General features: G+C 36.2%; 3 protein-coding genes across 3 annotated transcripts; 2 read left to right on the top strand and 1 right to left on the bottom strand.

Annotated features, from left to right (window-relative positions):
• The first annotated feature begins 9,210 nt into the window (after nucleotides 1-9,210).
• On the top strand, nucleotides 9,211-12,834 carry LOC111907240 (uncharacterized). The gene is made up of 3 exons (XM_023903022.3): nucleotides 9,211-9,557; nucleotides 10,589-12,308; nucleotides 12,386-12,834. The coding sequence occupies exons 2-3, from the start codon at nucleotides 10,659-10,661 to the stop codon at nucleotides 12,626-12,628; spliced, it is 1,893 nt and encodes a 630-aa protein (XP_023758790.1). The 5' UTR covers nucleotides 9,211-9,557; nucleotides 10,589-10,658; the 3' UTR covers nucleotides 12,629-12,834.
• A 987-nt stretch (nucleotides 12,835-13,821) lies between these two features.
• LOC111907239 (uncharacterized) lies at nucleotides 13,822-15,368 on the top strand. Its single transcript, XM_023903021.3, has 4 exons — nucleotides 13,822-13,975; nucleotides 14,727-14,842; nucleotides 14,955-15,031; nucleotides 15,131-15,368. Exons 2-4 carry the CDS (start codon nucleotides 14,742-14,744, stop codon nucleotides 15,256-15,258), a joined length of 306 nt encoding a protein of 101 aa, XP_023758789.1. The 5' UTR covers nucleotides 13,822-13,975; nucleotides 14,727-14,741; the 3' UTR covers nucleotides 15,259-15,368.
• Nucleotides 15,369-15,631: 263 nt separating this feature from the next.
• LOC111907238 (uncharacterized) lies at nucleotides 15,632-18,306 on the bottom strand. Its single transcript, XM_023903020.3, has 2 exons — nucleotides 17,663-18,306; nucleotides 15,632-16,023 (listed from the first exon to the last, which is right to left on the bottom strand). Exons 1-2 carry the CDS (start codon nucleotides 18,187-18,189, stop codon nucleotides 15,789-15,791), a joined length of 762 nt encoding a protein of 253 aa, XP_023758788.1. The 5' UTR covers nucleotides 18,190-18,306; the 3' UTR covers nucleotides 15,632-15,788.
• Nucleotides 18,307-22,943: the final 4,637 nt, after the last annotated feature.

The raw sequence follows: 22,943 nt of genomic DNA, 5'->3' as shown, positions 1-22,943 counted from the left end.
CAACTATGGAATTAGTGCTTTACAAACGAGCATTGGCAGTTATAGACTTAGTGCCTGTCATATAAACCCTGGAAGCAATAGACTTCGGAATGAACGAATGCAGGATAGATGATTCTTAGGGTAGACCCTTAAGAGTAAAGAAGATAATGTGGATGTGTAATTGGGTTGATTGTTTGATGTTTAAACATAATAATTATATTATTGTTGGTTAAAAGCCCTATGTGCTCACTGGGTTTCCCAACCTGACCCACTCAAGTCTATTTGTATCACAGGTTTCAATATGAAGCCACTTTACACTGAGAGATTAAGAAGATGTAGATCACTAGTATAAATGAATGTAAGGTCTGTTTATGCTTATGTTTCTGTATTGACGATGACATCCCAATGTTTTAAAATGAATAAAATACATTTCTTTGGAAATGCTTTGATAACGTATTTATCATGTTTTTTCTGGGAACAAATTCTGCAACATATTTCCTTAAAAGATACTATGATTCTCAAAATAAAGCATAAACAAATCGGTCTTTTCTGGCTGTGAAAATGGGGATGTCACATCTCACCACCGAAACCACCCCTACCGAGTCGTCTGATACTTCTCCTGTTGCCACGCTACCTCCTGCTCCACGTACCTGCCCCCATTGTAACGACCCAATTTTCAATTTTTTTTTTCATTTTTAAGTAATCAAATCATTTCCAATAAACCATAAAATATCAAGATCAACTGTTTTTAAATTCATAACATTAACATTTTATTTCAACATCAGAGTGTCCCATCAAATCAAATGTCGGAGAGTGCATGTCGTGCCATCAAGTCTTGCCCTTGCCCTTGGGCTCAGAAGTACCTGAAAAAAATCAACAAGCTGTAAGCTAATGCTTAATGATTTCCACAGAACATACCACACACAATCCACATAATCACATAATCCATGTTAGCTATAAAAGCTTCCTAAACCATATAAGCCATGCATACAACATATAGGGATGTCGTGGGATCCCCCCAGGGTCTTACTCCAGGATGTCGTGGTTTTCCCATATGGTCTTACACCTAAGTGCCATGGGTTCCCCTATGGTCTTTAATAGAAAAGGCACGAGCTCTCCACATGGTCTTACACCCAAGTATCATGGGCCCTCCCATGGTCTTGAATAGGAAAGCCATAGGCTCTCCACATGGTTTTACATCCAAGTGCCATGGGCTCTCCCATAGTCTTCCATAAAGGTATACCACATATACAACTAGCATACCTCCTAGCACATAACCAGCTAACATGCCACATAACACTACTTCAACTAGTGTACCACATATCATAAAATGGTCCAGCCTTGGTGCCTTCGACCCATTGGTATGGTGAGGAGACTCGCCTCTAAAAAATGTTGAACTGATGAAATAAGATCAGATAATTCCCAACACGTAGCTCCAACTCAACCGCCTACAATCATCATGTGACTAGCTTGTCAAAATCCCGAAATACCATAAATACCCTTATGGTCAGACCTGGTCAAAGTCCATGTCAACAGTCAAGGTCAACATTCCATGTTGACCCCCATCTCGTCGAGTGCATCTAGCAACTCGTCGAGTTCCTTCAGAGTCTAGAAGACCGGGACAAACCCTAGCCAACTCGCCGAGTTGTCTCATCAACTCGTCGAGTTCACTCATATCCAGTAGACAAGCAAACCCGATCCGACTCGTCTAGTTGCCAGAGAAACTCGTCGAGTTTCCCCCTGTTTGCTTATTCAGACGATACATCGATTGTAGGAACTCTAGGGATTAGATCTGAATTCTAAAGGTTTCTAGGAGGATAAAGTTTCCAACTTTATCCACTAGAACCACTTTGTATGCTCTAAAACCCTTAACAAAGGTTGGAAGGCTCAAAAGCTTAGCCATATGGTTCAAGACTCTAGAGATCTGGAATGCCTTCTTTCTAGAAGAGGTTCTAGTCCTCAAAACGTCCCAAAGATGGAGACTTTATGGATATGCATTTCCAATGCATGTCTTGAAGTCAAAATGGCCAAAAAGGGAAAATATGCTCTAAAATCCATGCATGACCAAAATCTAGATCTAGCCCACTATAGGACCATTTTGCCCTGGAGATTCATAAATTTGCAAACTTTATGAACCCCATGCATGCAATCAACAAGAATGATAGGAAATGAAGAGTAAACTTAAGATCTAGCCATACTCTAAGATAAAAATCGAATCTTGAATGCTTATAATAGTTCACAAGATGGTCAAGCTCAATAGTTAGGGCTTTGTTTGCTGGATCTTCTCCTTCTTTTCACTATCTTCTTTTTCTTAAGCTCCACAAGTCACTCTAGCTCCCAATATGAGAGAAAATGGAGATTAGGGTTTAGCATTGACGTTCTTATGGTTTGGAGGCTGATGGAAGGTCAACCTCAAGGTTTTAAGGAGATTATATAGGGTGCAAACCCTAAAATTTAGGGTTTTCCTTTATGGTGCCTACTCGTCGAGTTGGGCCTTCCAACTCGTCGAGTAGGTCCTAAATCTCGTGTCCCACAAGTGATCTCTATTCGACGAGTTGGAGCTCACCAACTCGTCGAATTCTAGTCTAAAGCCCTAAAATTCTGAAAAGAAATTGATACATGAAACAAGCGTTACACCCATATTTACATCCAACCCAAAATGTACTACCCCTTATAACCCCTTGGCCTATCATGGTACTGCTTCTATTACCGAACTCACCTCATTTTTGGTTGCGAGCAAAATCTCAAGAATGGCGGAATGTCATGGCAGAAGAATACACTAAAAATGGTATGTGGACTCTTGTCCCTCCGGTTCCTCATGCCAACATCATAGATTGGAAATATGTTTATAAACTTAAGCGAGGCCCCGAGGGTAATATTTCTTGCTAAAAAGCAAGACTTGTAGCAAAGGGTTTCAAACAACAAGTGGGTGTCGACTATCATGAAACTTTCAATCTTGTGATTAAATCCACCACCATTCGGGTTGTTCTCTCTCTTGCTGTAACTAACAAATGGTCTATCAGACAATTAGATGTTCAGAATGCATTTTTGCATGGTGACTTAAAAGAAACTTTTTATATTCGGCAACCACAAGGATTTTTTGATCCTTCTAAACCTGGTCACGTGTGCCTCCTTCACAAGTCTTTATATGGTCTCAAGTAAGATCCACAAGCTTGGTTTCAACACTTTTCCACTGCGTTGCATCGTTTTGGTTTTTTGGGATCTCGTACAGACCCATCTTTATTTATTCTAAAAACTGGTCGGACTTTGATTTACATCCTTGTCTATGTAGATTATATCATTATTACGTGTAATGACGATGCAATGATTGCTTACATTATTCATCAGTTGGGTTCCACTTTTTCCATTAAATACCTTGTTCAATTGCATTACTTCTTGGGTATTGAAGTTTCTTCTCGTAATTCTTACCTCATATTGTCTCAACGGAAGTATATTTTGGATATTCTTCATTGTTCGAGTCTCAAGGATTGTAAACCGGTCCAATCTCCAATGACTATCACTCAGGTATTATCTATTGGTGATAATCCTCTTTTGTCGGATCCGACTATCTATAGATAACTCGTTAGAGCTCTTTAGTATGCTAGTATCTCTCGTCATGACATTGCTTACGCCGTCAAAAAAGTGTGTCAATTCATGCATGCTCCCACCGAAAACCATTGGTCTGTTGTCAAACGCATCTTGTGGTACTTACGGGGCACGACTGATTTTGGACTTCTCATTAGGCATGATTCGAGTTCCTCTTTACAAGCCTTTACGGATGTTTATTGGCAACACTATGGCAACACGAGGCACGACAGGATGCCCTGATGATCGACGTTCCACATGAGGATTTTCTATATACTTGGGATCGAACTTGATCTCATGGACTGCCCGAAAATAACGTACTGTCTCAAGATCTTCAATTGAGTCGGAGTACAAAGCCCTTGCACTTACGGTGGCTGAATTAGTTTGGTTGAAAGTTCTTATCAATGAACTGGGAGTTTCAGTTCAACTTCCCACTCTTTGTATGACATTCTTGGTGCTACGTATCTCGCTGCTAATCCGTTTTTTCATGCACGCACCAAACATGTTGAAGTGAATTTTCACTTTGTTCGTGAACGTGTAGCTTCTAGTCAATTATGTGTTCAGTTCATTTCTACTACTGATCAGATCGTTGATGTTTTTACCAAACTGTTGTCTTCTCAAAGATTTCTCTTTTTAAGATCCAAGCTACAGGTCGTTCCCCGCCCTTAGCTTGCGGGGGAATGTTAGACTAAGTTTATGTATTGCATTGTACTTTACTTAAATTACAGGGTACCTAATTGTATTTATCTAACATATATATTAGGTTCATATGTAAATATGTAATCGTAATCTTTGAGATATCAATAATTAAACACACGGTTTGATTTGCTGTAAAGTGTAATCAAGCATCGGATACTTGGCGTTATTCTTCTCGATCACTTCTTGCATCATCTCACACATTGTAACGCCCGCGTTTCCAGGCTAGGCATTTTCGTTGATGTAATAGTCTAGGTTAACCCTTGTAACTCTTTTTGAAGTATTAATGATGAAATATTTGAGTATTATGTGAATTATGTGTATTTGTGTGCTTATTACTTAATTATAAAGATATATTTAATAAAGGATAAAAATAAGCGTCAAAATTAAAGTGTGAGATAAGCCCAATATCTTTACATAAAGTTTTAGTGGTCGAAACAAGGATTCCGGAGATATAAGGAATGCCGAAATCCGAGTTATAACGAAGAAGTTATGACCTGTCGAAGTTTCGCGACAGAACCGGCACGATGTCGAATGACGTAAAAATATGAATTTAAGGTAGAGCGATATCTAGCCTTAGTGATCTAAATGAAATTTGTAGGGTTAGTTAAACCGAGAGCGTGCATGAAAAGAACGCCCAAATCTGACTTCGTATGAGGAAGTTATGATTTTTCGAAGTTTCGACTTAGCGGTATTTAGCCCGAATACTCGAAATAGAGATCGAGTGATATTTAGCCAAAATTTTCTAAATGAGAATTGAAGATCTCATTGATAGTAGTCCAACGATAAAAAGACAGACGAAAACGGAGTTCAGATGAAGGAGTTATGAATTTCGAACAGAGTTTTCCTGTACCGGCCTACTAAAAATACTATATAAGTAATATACTTATAATATATTTAAAATCAATTCAAAATTAGCCAATGGAGTATAAACGAGAGTTGTAGAGCATAATCTCACCTTCGCGTCGATATAAAGAACGTCGAAAACGGAGTTCGTATGCGAAAGTTATGAATTTCTGAAGTTCGGGGCGCGAACCCCAAAGTTGTGTCAGAGACCACGACGTGGCAAGCAGTGCCACGACGTGGAAAGTCTTCTGACACCTCCGGGAGTCCCCCAGATGCAACTTGCGATGACATATGCAGTGACGACCAAGCCTACGACGTGGAAAAAGGGTGCCACGACGTGGCAAGGGCCAAATTTGCCCTATAAATAGATTTGAAGGGCCAGCCGTTTAGGGTTGCTATTTTCTCTCCTCTCTATCCCGTTTTACCTCGATTTACGTGCAAGAAATATCCCGAAACAATTCCCGAAGCCCTGAAGATCCCAAGAAGTGCAATTCCCAAGCCGAAGCTCTGCCCGCGAGGAGTCCGGTTTTTGTGAAGATCTTCCAGATCTACCGAAGAATACTACTTCTACAAGCCGTAGTGCTGTCTGATCATCTTCTGATCAAGTGAGTGTGTGGTTACTTTCTTCTAACGCATAATTATAAAGTATTTTATATGAAATACGTGTTATGTGTATATTTTGTGTTATATGTGTGAATGTATATTCACTATCTTCTATTTTATGGATCTGATTTATTTTCTATGAAATACGTGTTATGTGTGTGTGCCTCATCTGTTATGTGGAATATGTATTGATTAAAGCATGTTATACAGGTTTTTAAACTATGTATAAAAATGTATATTTTTATCTACTAATATGTTGGGTAGAACATGGGTAGATAGTCGGTGTGTAATAAACAGATGAGAGGCCTCGTTGTTGTTTTGATTCAGTCATCTAGCGGAGTTTAGCTGACGACCACAGACTTTTCTAGACAGTCATGTGGAACACTAGCAGGCTCGCCACCTGTAGGTGTTAATGAACTTGGGTGTTCATTCGTTGTACTCCATCACCCTCATGGTTGCCTTATTTGACTTATATTGCTGAGGAACCCCCGAAGCATGTGTTGTCGCCCCGATGAAATATTCTTAGACTAGGTCCCTTATGTTAGTTGTCTTAGGGATGTAATTGGGTTATCGTTGGTCGGTGGAATTAAATATAATTATTTATTGTGGGTTGAAAACCCTATATGCTCACCAGGCTCCCAAGCCTGATCCACTCAGTTTCTTTGTATTACAGGTAGTGGCGCCAGAGCATAAGTTGGATGACTTGTCAAGTTATTTTTGGATTATAGACCTGTTGTTGTAAATAACTGTTGTAAGGTCTATATTTAAATGTTTATGCTTTTGGTCTATTTATCGGAACATGACATCCCGAGTATTGTAATATAATGAAAAATACATTTCTTTAAGAAATGCTTTGGTAAATCTTATTTTATCATACTTTGTTTTTGAGAACAAATTCCGCAACTCTTTCAAATCAAAATGATTTACTCTGAAATTATTTTAAAAACATAAATGAAAATCGGTCTTTTCTGGCCGAGATTTTGGGGATGTCACACACATCATTTATGATCCTTGTAACTCTTTGGTAAGAAAATAAACACAATTTGAAGGAAAACATCATAACCAATTTCACCTTTGTGACATACTATGACCAGTGGCTTAATGTCTTACTCACATATATATGTAATCTTGTTTAGGAGGCTCAAACAATTTTTCTGATTTCATAAATGAAGCAAAATTTTCAATTGCAAAAAAATGAAGCAGCAACTTACCGGAGTTGCAGAGGTTGGAGCCGACACTGGTGGACGAGGTGGAAGAATAGCTACCAAAGGGTGGAGGAAGAAGATTGTTGCCCGATATGGTATTCTTTGAGCAATGACAAGCGGTAGAGGCAAAGAGATGTTGAAGGAGGCGTGGGTTTTTTCTCAAGGTTAGAGGGCCGGGTGTGGGCAACGTGCAAAGCGCGTTATCTTACGTGGCAAGCACCTTTAACGGCGCCATAACGGGGAACACCGCCCCAGGTACCCGTTAAAGCGTGTTACGCCATTAGGCGTGATCGTGGTAACGAGTCGTAACGCAATAAAATTTAACCATTGTGAATTTTGATCCGTTGAAAATGGTAATATTACGGTCGTGAAATTAATTAAAAAAAATTTACTGCTTAATTTAATTTCACTGTATCAATATATATATCTCATTTGATTTCACTTCTATTCCTCTATATCTATCTCTATTTCTCTATATCTATCTCTATTTCATTCAAAACAAAAAAAACCACTATGGATCAAAACCCGAATACCCCTCCTCCAAAGACCAACACATCCACTCAATTAGGTTTTACGGGATATGAGGGACACATGAACCTTCTAACCTCCCAAAACTCACCACAATTTCCATATTCCGACAAATTTTTCAATCCCGCCTCACCCCCACTACAATTCCCTACCTCGCCATTTATGCAACAAAATGCAAACATTCAACAAAACCTTTTTACCACATTCGGTCCCATGTGCCAAAAAGTCACACAACCCACACCCACACAAGAACTCGTTGTCGAGACGCAAGCTGGTGGTAGTCAGAGAGCATCGGGAAAAAAGGGAGACCAAAAAAGAAAGGGAAAGAGGTTGTTGTCGGGACGGACGAAACGGAAGCACCTCCAACATGGTGGACACCAGAGGAAGAGCATGCGTTGATGACGGCTTGGTGCGGTACTTCAAAACAACCAACTATGGGGAACGATATGAAGAGAATTGCTTTTTGGGATGCCGTAATCGTCAAATTCCGCATAATTTTGAACAAGGGTGACATGTATCGCAATAATGATATGCTTAGTGGCAAATGGACTCAAATTAGCCCGAAGTGCACCAAATTCAATTCCATATACAACAAACTTTCTTCGCAACGTCAAAGTGGTGCCAATGATTTCGATGTGTTTAGAGCCGCGAGGGAGGAATATCACGTGCAAATGGGGCACGTATTTGAGTATGAAAAAGTATGAGAGTTAGTGAGGAAAGATCCAAAATGGATGAAAACGCCACCATCATCGGAACAACAATCCAAAAGGTCTCGTGGTTCGGGTTCGGTTGACGTTTCTGAAGGACACACGAACATCGACCTCAACGCGGACACCGATGAGATCCCGGACGCGTTTGACGACATCGAGGAAATCTCTCCGCCACGACGACCCATTGGGCGCGACAAAAGCGAAACGCGCTCAACGACATGCGGAGAAGAATGAAAGTCGGCTTCGAGAGCACGAGGAAATGAAAAAAAATTCGACGCCCACACGGAAATCGCAAATAAAAGATACTAATTGCAACGGGATCATTTGGATTTCCTTCGTCAAAAAGCCCAAGAAGATCGCATATCGAAGGATTTGACAATTCTTACGACAAACGAACAAAATTTACCATCGAAACGAGCTGAAGTGATACGGAGGATGAAGACACAAATAGAGAAAAAAATATTTGGGCGAAGAATAGTTTGTCGGTGTTTTTTTTAAATTATTATAACTATCGTGTGTTTTTTTTCAATGTTTTTTTTTTTAGTTTGTAATGTTTTTTTTAAGTTTGTATGGTATTTTTAATTTTCTAGTTAATGAAATTATGTTTTATTAATTTATATATTTTTTTTATAAATATATGACATATATTAAAAATAAAACGAATTAGAAATATATGAAATAAATAAAAAAATAAAACAAATTAGAATAATAGAAATTAAAAACATAAAAAAATAAATAAAAAAGGAAATAGAAAATAATATGTATTATAGGATGATGAGGTGGAAATTTGATGGATTGAAGAAAGGTTTAGAACTCGATAAAAGGCTAAAAGTGTTGTATGAATTATCATAGCTATTATCGGACCAAATAAAAGATAATTCTTATCGGACACAATAAAATGTAAATCACACATAACCTTAGCCCATTGCTGGATGTGACTTTGCTCGAAAGCCTAGGCCCATTGTGCAGCAAGTAGACCCCTAAAACTAGAAAAGGTAATTATTAATCAAGGATTCATTTTTAATCGAAAATAATAAGCCTGGATATTTAATCCGCCATCAGCCGTCCAATCGAACGCGTCTTGTCTCCCCACCTCTCTCTACTAATTCGGTCATCTGACATACTGCAGAAAACAAGTGACCCCAACAACTTTCACCCCCCCATAAATTACTCTCTCCACCTTTCACACACAACCACACTACTTTTCACTGTAAATTCTTTCTTTGGACCGTTGGGTTCTGGAAGAAAGAACAACAAAAAGTCAAATCTTTATCCGCGTTCTTTGAGTTTTCTGACTCGGTTTCTTCAGTTGCTGTGTCAAGCTTTGTGTTGTGGTGCGTGGTTCCCCGACAGATACATTTTCTTCGTCTTGGAAGAATTCATTGCTATTTTCAACTCACGTCGGGTAAGTGTTCGACAAATTGCCCCACTGAGTATCAATCTCTTTACAGCGTAGAAGCTTTTTGATTTTATGAATGAATGAATGAATGATTCTTGTTCACTCTAGCTAGTCGGAAGTGATTTACTTGCTGGGTCTCTGATTGCATCTAGAGAAATCTTGAAAATATGATTTGAAGCAAAAAGAAAATTTCCACATTTTAACCTGTAGTCGCCAAATCAACACAAGTTGAGGATCTTTTTTCTGTTAATCAGGAGCATTAGAAAGTAATAGTGTATGAGAGTACATGTTTTGCAAAGAAAAAAGTTTACTATTTTCTCAATTTTTTATTTTCCCCCTTTTCTTTTTATCATTGCTATAGAGCACTTTTTATGCCTCTGAATCACATCTTGAATCTAGGTCTATTTAACTATTTTTGTGTATGAGATAGAGAGAGGTCTCCTAGTCTCTCGCAGTTTTTAATCATTACAAAAGGGAAAGCAAACAATAGAACAAAAAAAAAAAAACCGAAGGCAAAGAGAGAATGTGCTTTAGGTTATTTTTTTATCTTTCATCATGTACTGTTTCCTTTTTATCTGGCCCAATCAGGGTTAATATATTCAAAATATTTTGATCTGTTTATATCACCCTTATTTTACTCATCAGGGAATCTTGTTTATGTGTTTCATGTGACATTCTGCAACTTTTATTGCCTTGTCTTCAACGTAGTATATAAACTGGGACCACATATTCACACTTCCAGTTCCTTTCTTGTCCATATACTCCAGATTTTGTTTCTATGCTTCTTTTATGAAACTTGGAGATCTAGAACAACCAATGGATACACTCTAGTAAATCTTGTTTCACTTGTACTATTGGACTCAACTAACGAGATGTTGAACAAAATATTTTTATCACCTTATTCTTAGTTTATAAGCAATACATCAGAAAAGCTACCTAGAGGTGGTTAATGATCATGAAAATGTTGACTAGTTTAACAAACAAATATCATTTTGAAAATGATTAACTTGTTTATTGTCATCTTTTATCTGGTGCAGAAAGTTTGACTTTGACATGGCAGAAATGATTTGACTTCCATTTGAAGTTTTGTGGACATTAACACAGAAAATGGGTGACCCAATTTCAGCCCGAAAAAGTCATGACACAACATTGAGAAACAGATTTGAATTAGAAAAACGTCGCCTTTCTTATGACAACTATCATTCTGAAGCCATGAAGACCCGATCAAATTTGGTATCATCACCTTCTATTCATACCCAAAAGCAATCTTTTAGAACAAAAGATGAAATAGTTAGAAACATATCAAGTTTACCAAGTTACCTTGAGTCAGGTAAAGCTACCCCTGATAGAGCTTTAAGTTTTGGAGTCTTGGATTATGGGAGATTAGAAAAATGGCAATATCAGAATCTTAAACATGGGACAATTAAAAGTAGCAAATGTTCAACCACTAGTAGTGTATCTTCTTCTTTATTTTCAACTGATGCTTCATCTCCCCAATCCACCATAGGTCAAAGCTGTTCTCCTGCTCCACGTGTAACTTTACAATCTCATTTTAACATATCAAATTCTGGGAATCTTGAAAAGCTTCAAGATTTTAAAGATTCTGAAAAGAAAACGTTAGAAACCAAGCGAAAAGATCACAAAACATACAATTCTTGTCCACCCAAGATTCCAGAATCTAAATCATCCATGAATATGGGAAATCGTCAAACAAATTTGTCATCTTTGAAGGGAAAAATGAAGATAAAAAATGAGGTGGGAAGTGATGAAAGGCCTACAAATTGTGCAAAAGATTCAGTTGTCATCAAGACTTTACAAATGGAACCTGAATCTTCAAGAAATCAAAGTAGTACTTCAACAAGTCATGTTCTTGAAGAAAAAAGATCATCTTTTTCTTCCAAGATTTCAAATCTTGATACTAGGAAACAAAGAAGCATGTCTCCACTTCGTCGATTTAGCTTTACAATGAGCTCTAAGTCACCAATTTCTCAAAAATCAACAACGGGTAATACATGTGTCTCAAATCGATCTTCTTCAAGTCCTTTAAGAAGGTTATTGGAGCCCCTATTTCCATCAAAAGCAACTAACACTCATCGGGAAACTGTCGCGAAAGTATCGGGAAACTGTCGCGAAGTTATAACTGATTCAAAGCAAGGTCTTTTTCAAACAGCTATCAAGAATGGGCGTCCTATGTTCACATTTGCAGTTGAAAATAGCAACGCCCTTGCAGCAACAGTTAGGGATTTAAGTAAAAATAACAACACTTGGATTTATACATTCTTCACCATTGATGAGGTCAAGAAAAAGAATGGAAGTTGGTTATCTCAGAGCAAAAAGGACAAAGATTATGTCCCTAATGTAATAGCTCGAATGAAGGTTTCAAATCGTGTGGTTTCTAATTCAAATTCAAACACTCGGGAGTTTGTTTTGTTTCCTGTAGACAAAAGTCAACCAAATGGTCAAATATCAAATGTCCAACCACGTGATGAGCTGGCAGCCATTGTTGTGAAGTTTTCAAAGGTTGATGATAAAGAAGAGAAATCAGAAGGATTTAACACAACGGTGGTGCTACCTGGCGGCAATCATGGTGTTTCAAGTAAAGGAAGGCCTACACCGCTAATTGAGCGGTGGATCACTGGTGGTGCATGTGACTGTGGTGGTTGGGATTTGGGTTGCAGATTAAGAACACTCACAAACCAGGTGGAATCTAGGAGAAGATCAAATGCAAAAAGTGGTCAATTTGAGCTTTTCTTTCAGGTACATTTCATCAACACCACCTTCATTTCTAGATGCCAATGTGTTCATATATTTTTTTTTTCTCATCTTTTTCACAGGGAGATAACTTAAATGAGAGAAGCTTCTTCAGTCTTTGTCCATTAAAGGAAGGGATATATTCGGTTGAATACAATTCATCTCTTTCTGTTTTACAAGCATTTTCTATCTGTATATCGGTTGTGGAGTGCAGGAAATCAACTCAGGATACAGAGTCAAGAACATACATTGCTAAACAAGTAGATGATCTGAATCCATTAAGTTTTGCTTCATTTCCACCTCTTTCACCTGTTGGAAGGGTTTAGAATGGGGTTATGTTCTTTGTTATAATGTAGTTAAATAGTGTAGGTGGTTTGATGTGTATTAAGATAACAATGGCTCACAAAGTGTTGCATTTACTTGTGTATAAGTAATGTGATAACATATGGTATTTTTGTTAGCTTAATATTTTGGTAGGTGGTATTTATTTAGTCCATAACTCTTGAATAGTAGGTGCTATCTTTTGTGTTAAGTATGTTGTTAGATCCTACTTGTTTTTCTTTTCCTATTAACTATTGTTTAAAATATTTGAGAAAATGAATGCTATGTTGGAGAAATAAGAGAATATATATATATATATATATATATATATATATATATATATATATATATATATATATATATATATATATATATATATATATATATATATATATGAGCAAATCTACAAAACGTTTAGGGGGCGTTTTGTTTCGCAAATGTTTTTGGAAGAAAAAGAATTTGGCAAAGGACTTAGAAATTGAATGAATTGGAATATGTAAGGAACTAAATATATACAAAGAAAAAACTTCAAAGCAAATTAAATTAAAAGAAAAGGACAAATGCAACTTTATAAAATATTAAGAGTTAAATATATAACTTCTAAAAGTTGATTTGGTAAAAAATTAGGATATGGTATGGACATAGGGATAGAAAATATAACTTGGAAAAAAAAATCAAATATCCTTTTTTATTTTTATTTTTTAATCTTCTTACTAATTAAGCCAAATATCAAAATCAAAAAAATAAATTAAGAGAGATGATTAATGAATTACATATATCAATGTTTTATAGGAGTAAAAATATAAATAAGAACAAAATATATGATGGTATTTATTTTTTCTAAAATAAAATCTATTAAAAACCAAAACAAAAGTAAAAATAAAGATATGTTTCAGGTATGTTTGAATCCAAACCGCTAGCGTTTGAATCATGTTTGAATCATATCTTTCATTTTTACATTTGTTTTGTTTTTTAATAGAATCTTTTTTAAATTAGATTTTTTATACCTACCTATATTTGTGCGAAAAGGATCCTATATGATTTGTTTTGTGTATTTAACATATCAAATCCATTTCGTATATCTATGGCTCTATGCACCCATTCACGTCATTTTTGGTAGAAAGTCGTGGGAATAATAGGATCAATTTGAAATTGTTAGAAAGTTCATAATGGAAATTAGAAATACGAAACTTTAGTGGCGGAAGTAGAATTACTTTTTCTTTATGGTAAGTGGAGACCAGTTTTGAACTTTTTATGTATCTTCCTCTTTACACGCTTTTAAAATTTTAATTTCATTACTAGTAATTCTGACTTAGGGTTTATCAGAGTGTGCAGACTTTCGAAAATCTCAGGTAATTCCGCTTCTCTGTTATTCTTGCCCTAATTTAATGGCGTTGTAGAATCTCAATTAGTCTAGAATTCAAGAAGAAAGTCATATACGGATTATTATGTAAGCATAGTTTTCGACTGGAAGTGTAATATGTTCTTTACCTACTTCTCAAATCAATCGGAGGATTTTATACATGATATGTTGTTCGTTTTTCTTTGGCCATGCCTTCAAACTGTTTGATATAATGTCTCAATCAATCGGTAATTATTTTTGCACACCAACTCCAAATTTTGCCTACTTATCTCTAGATAAGCCTGTTTCCCAGATCAATTGGAGTGTTTTGCATTAACCTACGCTATCATCTATATTTACTTTACCATGCTTTCAAACTGTTAGATACTTCGATATAATGTTTCAACTAATTTGGGCATTTCCCTTTGGATACACTCGTATCAAATTTTGTGTGATTATTTCCTGGATTGATGTTGTTTAGTGTTTCATTGAGGCTCTTTTAATTCCATCTTTTAACTGAAGTTACAAACACAATTCCAACCCCATGGAATCAAAGTTCCCAAAGTTGCCTTGATTGTTTTCACTAATTGTTGAACAACTGAACATGATTTTTTATATGAATAATGGAATACAATCGTTTCCAACTTCCCATTATAGTTCAAAATGACATTCTATGTATGAAACCTGAAAAAAAGTCTGAAGTTTCAAATATTTCTGATTGTTGTTTCTCACTTGCATAAATTTTGTTGAAACCTTTCCAGATTTTTAGTCCAAAAATGGAACACGGATCATATCAGGATCTATCAGCTTCAACACATACCCTGAATGATGAAGATCATACACTAGCAAACTCTCTTAGATTCACTCTTAACCAAGAGTAAGTACATGCTCTCAAATACCTGCAGTTATTCAGATATTACTTAAAGGAAAAAAAAAAAGAAACAGGGCCTTAGTGTAATTTACTGTTGTTATTGCCTTGTGTTTTTTAGTCCAAGAGTTGCACTCTGTGGATACAGTATTCCTCATCCTTCAGAAGCTAAAGTAAACATAAGAGTCCAGACAACAGGTACATATAATTACAATTATAACCCTTTTCCAGAAAACATGCATCTTTCACCAAGTTTTAATCATGAACACTATTTACATAGTTATTCCACTATTGCAGGTGATCCAGCAAAGGAAGTATTGAAAGATTCATGCCAAGATCTCATGATGATATGTCAGCATGTTAGGAGCACTTTTGAGCAAGCAGTTGCTGATTTTAAGAACAATGAAGGCTCTGAAAGCCAGTAAACGAAGATCTTATTACTGCCCTCTGTTTGATTTAACATTGATCATAGTCTTAAGGGGTTGTTAATTTTTGATTTAATGATCTTAATGGGTTAAGAACTTAATTTGAACAACTATACATGTTTCTCTGTTTCCTTTTACTTTATTGCATTTGAGAAAACTCGGAGCATTTTATTATTGTTCAAGAAAGACCTTAACTAACATATTAATTACATCATACGAGATATAAATCAGTTAAATAACTGTCTGTTGTGTTGCCCAACTTGTTTATTTATTTATTTATTTTGTTTTTTTGTAAAAATACCACGGCAGAGCCAATAATGTTATGGCATACGTGATATTTGTAATGATTTTTTACATATATGATAAAGAATAATTGAACTCGAAAAGATCATGAAACATATAATTCCAGGCTTACAACTTACAAGTATATGTACACTTTTGTAATCCAACGTTCATTCCATACACACATACACTAAGAAACATCAATTGTTACTTTTTTTTTTTTTTTTTTTTAAATAAAATAATCTGAATTAAGGCAATACATTAAAGTGAAAAAGCCAAGAAATGATAAATGCAAAAACCATGCAACCCAACAAGATATTCATGATTCTGCGACCCTGCCAGAAGTTACGTGGCTCGGTAGCCACCACCATGGGGCCGGTGGCTGATCGTTCAACCACCTCTGTTTCAACGGTTGCATTGCTCGCCTCATTTGTCTGATCCCCACCAACATTTTGTGCAATCGCTCCACAAATCTCACAAGTCCTGCATCATCACCATCATCATCATAATACATTCATCATAAATATTTTTAGAAGCATAAAGTTGAAAGAATTAAGTCTTGTCCCCAATAAGTTGTGTACATGGAAAGTGGATGAATGGGAAAAGTGTTGTATACATAAGGTCTGTTTCCTTTCATAAGATTGAATAAACCAAACTGTTTGAGCTAAGACTAAATGACCATTTTGCCCTTGCATCCCGAAAAACAATTTTTACAATGCTCATTGATTTTAACGTAAGAGGAGTTGGGGGAGAAAAGAAGAAATGCAAATATGTAAAGGGTTAGTGTCTTAATACATTAGATCCATGTTTTTAGTGAAAAAGAAATATCCATGTATTGATGTTCAGATTAAGTACTTAAGTACTGAACCCATTAAGCCTATTAAGTGAAAAGGGAAAAAGCACTTAAGTCTTTGCTTTATTAATCCCTTTAATTAAAAAAAGAAACAATGAAAATGACCCGAGCCTTACTTACATACCACCAAAAAGTTGCCAATTGGCAAGGAAACGATACATAGCGATAAGTCATATCTTGCCATCAACTAAGTTACAAAATTTGTATGCAAATTATATTATTGAATCTTGAAATATGAAGTTGGAAATACAAACAAAACAAAAGAAAACAAAACCAAAACATGTAGGTCAATATGACTCTTGAAAAATTGATAAAAATATGTTTGTTTGAGGTTAGGTTATCTCACATCTTACCAAACACGATGCAATTAGCATGAGCAAATTATAATAGTTTTAAAAGCCAAAAGTTGGTTTTAGTTATTTTAATGTTGGTTTCTTATGCATTATTAAACTTGACCTTAAGGCCCAATTGTTACACTCTCAAGATATAACAAAACATTGCAGTCTTGTACTGTGAATGACATACATTGGAGGATGAGACAAAAATTGCAACCCCTCGTCTATGTAAATGACTTAAATGCCCAACACATAGATGTCCTGCTAAACCAAACTACTTATCAAAATTTTATCGATATTTCTTGAAATCTTGAGGTAGAACTTTGTACTTTAGATATAGATCGCACATTATGATCAAAACTTATAAACTTAAAACTTTTGTGAATTTCTTTTTGAAAATTAAGATTTCTATGCTATTTCACCCCTATAAATTTCTAACTGAAGTCAAAATTTCAAAAAAGAGATTATAAATTTTGTGCATTATACCGAATTTAGAGATGCTTTTTGACTTTTGTGGTAAAAATATTCGATTTTAGCATCCTATGTTCATAAAAGAGAAACCAAATACAAATTTATTAATCTTGAAACCTAATGAAATGCATCAACATTAATTTTGACCAAAGAAGTCAACGTTTTTTACCATCAAGTTCAGGAACAAGGAGAGGGAATTTCAAATTCAAAATGCAAAATTGAAGTGTGATTTTTGTTGAGATTTTACCAGGAAACAGAAATGGGTAGTTGAACTGAACAACTCTTATTAACACACTTTTTGCCCAAATTTTGACAACCAACAAATCTCATAGGAACAGCAATTTACAAAGAAATTCGAAGTGAAATGCATGAAGATAAAGATGAGAAAAATGCTTAATCGACAACGAACTTCGTATAAAGCTTGAATTTATGAAGTACGTAAGAGAGAATAAGTGAAACTCACATGTTTCCCTTGATTTTGAACCAAGTTTCTGCACATTGTTTGTGAGCAGCACCCAGATCCCCCTTGCAATTACACCCCAACTCAATTGGATCACCACCACCGCAACCACCACCACCATCATCCTCATCCTCCGCCTGATCAACGTCACTAACCTCAAAATTCAGATGGCAAATTCGACATTGTTTCTCGTTTTTAATAGAAGAATGCACCTTCATCTCCAATTCCCCACTCTCCAAATCAATCTCATCTGATGATGACTCCATGCGGCTGTGATTGTAGGAGAAGATTCCAGAAGACCCACATTCGTCACCGGCGACGGATGAATCGAGACGCGCGGAGGACTGCGCATCGGAGTCAGATAATCCAAAGCTGCTACCGCCGTCAGTGGTGGCAGCTTCGCTGCTAAAAGCATGAGAAGGTCGGCGCCGACGGCTGGAACGGCCACGACGGCGGCGGCGTCGGGCAGGAAGCGCTCCCATTCCAACAGCTGGTACTTCAACGTCAGCAAAATTATCGATAGAAGACATATTTGTGGGGAAATCTGTGGAGTGTAAAAATGGTATATCGGTGTGTGTGAAGGAGGTGGTGCTGGAGGTGGGTGTCAGTGTTGAAAATGAAACGCAAAGAAAAGGACTCTCTTACTACAGTTTTCTTTCTTTTCTCCAGACTTCTGTCAGATAAAGAAGACCTGTGGGCCACACATTTCCTTTATCTCTCACTCTATATATATTTATTTAATTTATAAATAACATTATAAGATCCCTAAAAATTCAGAAAATAACAATAAAGGACAAATTTAAACCTTCCATTAAAAATAAAATAAAAAATGGCTTTGATTAAGCTGAATTTATGTTTCACAGGTTTTTGGTTATACTATACAGATTACAGACATGAAGCCTGTTTGTGGCTATATGGTATTGCCCAACTATCTAAAAAGCGCGTCACGACTTCAAGGCTTGCATCTGCCGTTAAGCTTTGCCAAAATGCCGCCTTAACTCATATATATATATATATATATATATATATATATATATATATATATATATATATATATATATATATATATATATATATATATATATATATATATAAAAGAATAATAGTTGAAAATGCATATAAAAATATTAATTATATAGTAAATTGCCGCCTTAAGTCACGCCTTACAAACGTCGTGACTCGCCAAGGCTCGGAAAAGCTTGAAACTTGACATTACCGCCAAGTCACGCCTTACGTTATTTAGAACCTTGGTATTGCCACCAAGACGATGTACATTAGGTCATCCGTAATACTCTTTACGATCAAAGGTTGTGGATAGCTTCCAAGTCAGCCACCATGAGAAACCACGAACCACCCAAACAATCTGACTACTCTCCACGACCACGAAAAGAAAGAAAGAAGAGTAGAGAAGAAGAAGTCTGAGAGAGAAGAAGAGAATGATTGGGCGTTCTCCTTCGTCCTGCCCACCACAACCGATAACGAAAACGAAGGATAATGGTGTTTAGGGGTGGTGTGCACGAACCACTCTCGTTGTCACATCAACAACGAAGCCTCTCGTAGTCGGTATACTAGAAGGCCTTATTCTTATCTTCATGGCCGTGGCGTTTTATGGTGTGTGACGCAAAATGTTACACACGAATAAGAAGATAATCCTAATCTCTCTCTCTCTCGTGGTGCGTGACACGAGACGTTACAAGCGAATGAGAAGATGATCTCTCTCTCTCTCTCTCTCTCTCTCTCTCTCTCTCTCTCTCTCTCTCTCTCTCTCTCTCTCTCTCTCTCTCGGCGTGCAATGGCGGATCCAAAAATAAAAACTAGGATTGTACTATTAGAAAAAGGGAAAATGACGTAACGACCATATCATGGGGGATGTTTGAGATTACTTTTTAATCCTCAAAGGTCTTTTGTAAAAATCCTTTTTGACTTTAGCTTTTGAAAAACAAAAGTCAAAAGTTGTTTTAAAAAAAAGTGTTTGTCAACTTTCTTGACTTTTGAATGTAATTTATCTTTAAAGGGGCTAAAAGTCACAAAACATAGGATTTCCTGACTTTTGAAAAACTAACATTTTCTTCTTAACAAAAAGTTATTTTAACTTTTTGGGAAAGCCAAAAGCCAAAAAGTCATTTGAAAAACAATCCCAAACACCCTCTATGTGTTACGATTTTGCCCATTAAGTTCTTAAAGTTTTTTTTTTCGTGCATTTTTTAAGGGAACAAATTGGTTTTTAGCAGGTTGATTTGGTCATTTTGGAGAAAATGAATGGGTGACCCGGTTATCCATTTGCCACATAGACCTTGACTAAGGGAAATTCTATATGTATCCCAATTGCTACGTGTACCCTCCATATGAGTGTAATAGTGTTTTGTGTACCCCTATGATGTGACGATTTATGTGAGTGGGGGGAAGGGGTACATATAGTAGCACCCTTGACTAATCATCAGTCTCTCTCCGGTAAAGAAAAAGTCAAACCCCTTATCTTCATCTTCTTTCTTTCCCAACCCATCTTGTTTCCATCCCTTTGCACTATGTGAAGTTTTAATCGACGACAAATCCAATCCCTATGTTTAATGCCACCCAAAACCCAAATCATGCATCTTCGAACACATATACTTCTGTCTACCTTTGTGTACCAGCCTTCTAATTTCTCGATCTTATATGATTTTCTTGCCTAGATCTTGTTTTATTGTTTCATCTAATCGATTGATGTTGCCTTCTAATGTCATTTGCTTTATCTTAATGTGTTTCGATTTGAGTTTTCGCCAAAACTCTTGAAATGACAACCGAAAATTGATTGATTTATTGAATATTGACTATATGATTGAAATTCTGATGAAGAACGGTGATGAATAAATGTTTTTTATCTGAAAATTTATGATTGATCATGTCGATTTGGTGTTTGTCGACTGCCATAAGAGATAAATATTGTTGAAATTGAATGTTTGATTTGAAAAATCGATTGGATTACTAGTTTTGTTGTTTATCGAGAGTGGTGAAATTATTGGTTAGCTTCCAATTCAAATTCAATGCTGGAAAGAAAAGTTAAAATTGGTTTTTGTTCATGTTCGGGTTTAAATTATAGTCTCAAAAACATCTAGCCCTTCATCGCCGGTTACCGGTAAAGGTCGTGTCGGCATTAATCCCTTTGTATACAGATCAATGATAGATAGAGATGAAGGGTTTAGTTGGGTTTTTTGTTTATGTGTGTGTGAGTTTTTTGTTTGTTTGAAAGCTTTGAGATCTGATGATCGATCGTAGCCTGCGACGACTGAAGCAATGGCGAAAACCATTTTTATGAAGATGATTTTGTTGGATTAATGTGTCTAAGCCAGTAAGCAAATTAGTATATTTTGGAATTAGAAGCAAATTTCTTTTTAGATTCGCCTCAAAACTTGTATTTGGATAGAATGACTTTTAGAGGAAGAGGCCGAATTGCTGATTTATTATATGATTAATAAATTGGAATGAATAGTTTATTAATATATTATATGAATAATATATTAATAAGAAATAATAATATTTAATTTGGAATTAACCAGAAATTAATTTGAAATAATTTTGGAATTAAATGAATTGATTAAAAGTGCAGGGACTGGTTGGTTGTTTATTGCAAGTTGAAGCAGGAAAACTCTAGAACCTCATGGGATGGGAGTGAATGAAATTTGTCTATGAATAACAAATAAAAAACCAACAAAGAAAAGATTAAACAGAAAACCAAAGAACACGAGTTATCACAAAGATGCTTTCACTAAAAAAGAAGCTTTTCACTAAGAGTACGAAGATTACAATGACGGTCACCAAGACATTACATTAGGGTTTCACCCTAATGTTGAATATATATGGTTACAATAATTGAAATCCCACTAATTAAGGGATGTATACCTATCTAAGTAAAGTTCTGATCATAATCACAAAGATTACATATCATATATCTATTCTATATATATGTATACCTGCCTAATATATAAAGATCATAAAGATCATTATCTTCATGCTGACGTTGATAAGATTTTGTGTTGGTGTTGGCGCTGACACTGGTGGTCAGCGTGTAAAGTGTTTGACTCATCAGATCATAAGGTGTGACGTTACACATTCCATGAATACTCCTTCTCGCAGTGGGATAGTCAAAACCACACAACACCTAAATCTTCATATCTCTTTTGTCTCCCTTATCCCCCCGTCATACTTACAGGCTATTTAGGACCCTAACTGGCATCAAGATATGCATGATGAGTATAATGCTCTTATTTTTAATATGACCTGGATTTTGGTACCAAAACCACCTGGGGTCGACATTTTTCGATTTGTGTGGCTATTTCGCCACAAATTCCATGCAAATGGCTCTCTCTCTCTCTCTCTCTCTCTCTCTCTCTCTCTCTCTCTCGCGCGCGCGCGCTACAAAGGACTCCTTGTAGCTAACAGTTACAATCAACAACAAAGTATAGATCGTGATGAGACTTTCATTCCGGCTGTTAAACCGGCCACCATACATACTATTCTTAGCCTTGTAGTATCTCAGGACTAGCCTATACATCAACTAGATGTCAAGAATGCATTTATTCACATCCATCTTCAGGAGACTACATACATACATCAGCCTCCAAGTTTTCAAGATCCATATTTTGAGATCATGTGTGCCATCTTCGAAGATCTATCTATGGTCTCAAATAGGCTCGTAGATCTTGGTTTCATAGATTTGCTCAGTACGCTACTATTATTGGATTCCAGTACAGTTGCACAGATGCATCTTTATTTATTCTTCAGACCACTGATGCTACAACATACTTATTACTTTATGTGGTGAAATTATTCTCCCCACTTCATCCACATCTATGCTTCAGTACATAGTCTCACAACTTATTCATGAGTTTTCCTTGACAGATGTTGGACCTATGAATTAGTTCTTGCACGTCTCTACAATTCTATCTTCCTATGGTATGTTTCTGTCTCAACAGAAATATACCTAGGGATGTCAATGAGACCAAACGAGAGCGAAAATAGTTGCCCCCGCCCCCGCTCCCGAAATCAGTTGTTGCACCCGCCCCCGGTCCCGCCTTGAAAGACCCCTTTCATAATTAACATTATTACTCCAAACACGATACATGCATATTCATAAACATATTTTACATATATGGTTTTGTTACAAAAGACTGGATACAAACCGACTAATGAAGTTGTTACAATGTTTTAAATATTACATAACTTCCCCGAAATTTATACACTAAATACAAAAGTTATAATATTATCTATTCTACATCTTCTAACAGTACATAACTATATTGGATGC

The sequence above is a fragment of the Lactuca sativa genome, chromosome 5 (assembly GCF_002870075.4).
Source record: "Lactuca sativa cultivar Salinas chromosome 5, Lsat_Salinas_v11, whole genome shotgun sequence".
NCBI lineage: Eukaryota > Viridiplantae > Streptophyta > Magnoliopsida > Asterales > Asteraceae > Lactuca > Lactuca sativa.
This window is presented reverse-complemented; position numbering and strand designations above follow the sequence as displayed.

What these genes read in the sequence shown, in the direction of transcription:
- LOC111907238 (XM_023903020.3), bottom strand. Translation starts at nt 18,189, where the DNA reads ATGTCTTCTATCGATAATTTTGCTGACGTTGAAGTACCAGCTGTTGGA. An exon ending in TTCAAAATCAAGGGAAACAT is followed by an intron (nt 16,024 to 17,662) that starts GTGAGTTTCACT and finishes GTGATGATGCAG; the next exon opens with GACTTGTGAGATTTGTGGAG.
- LOC111907239 (XM_023903021.3), top strand. Translation starts at nt 14,742, where the DNA reads ATGGAACACGGATCATATCAGGATCTATCAGCTTCAACACATACCCTG. An exon ending in AGATTCACTCTTAACCAAGA is followed by an intron (nt 14,843 to 14,954) that starts GTAAGTACATGC and finishes TGTGTTTTTTAG; the next exon opens with TCCAAGAGTTGCACTCTGTG. An exon ending in CATAAGAGTCCAGACAACAG is followed by an intron (nt 15,032 to 15,130) that starts GTACATATAATT and finishes CCACTATTGCAG; the next exon opens with GTGATCCAGCAAAGGAAGTA.
- LOC111907240 (XM_023903022.3), top strand. Translation starts at nt 10,659, where the DNA reads ATGGGTGACCCAATTTCAGCCCGAAAAAGTCATGACACAACATTGAGA. An exon ending in AATTTGAGCTTTTCTTTCAG is followed by an intron (nt 12,309 to 12,385) that starts GTACATTTCATC and finishes TCTTTTTCACAG; the next exon opens with GGAGATAACTTAAATGAGAG.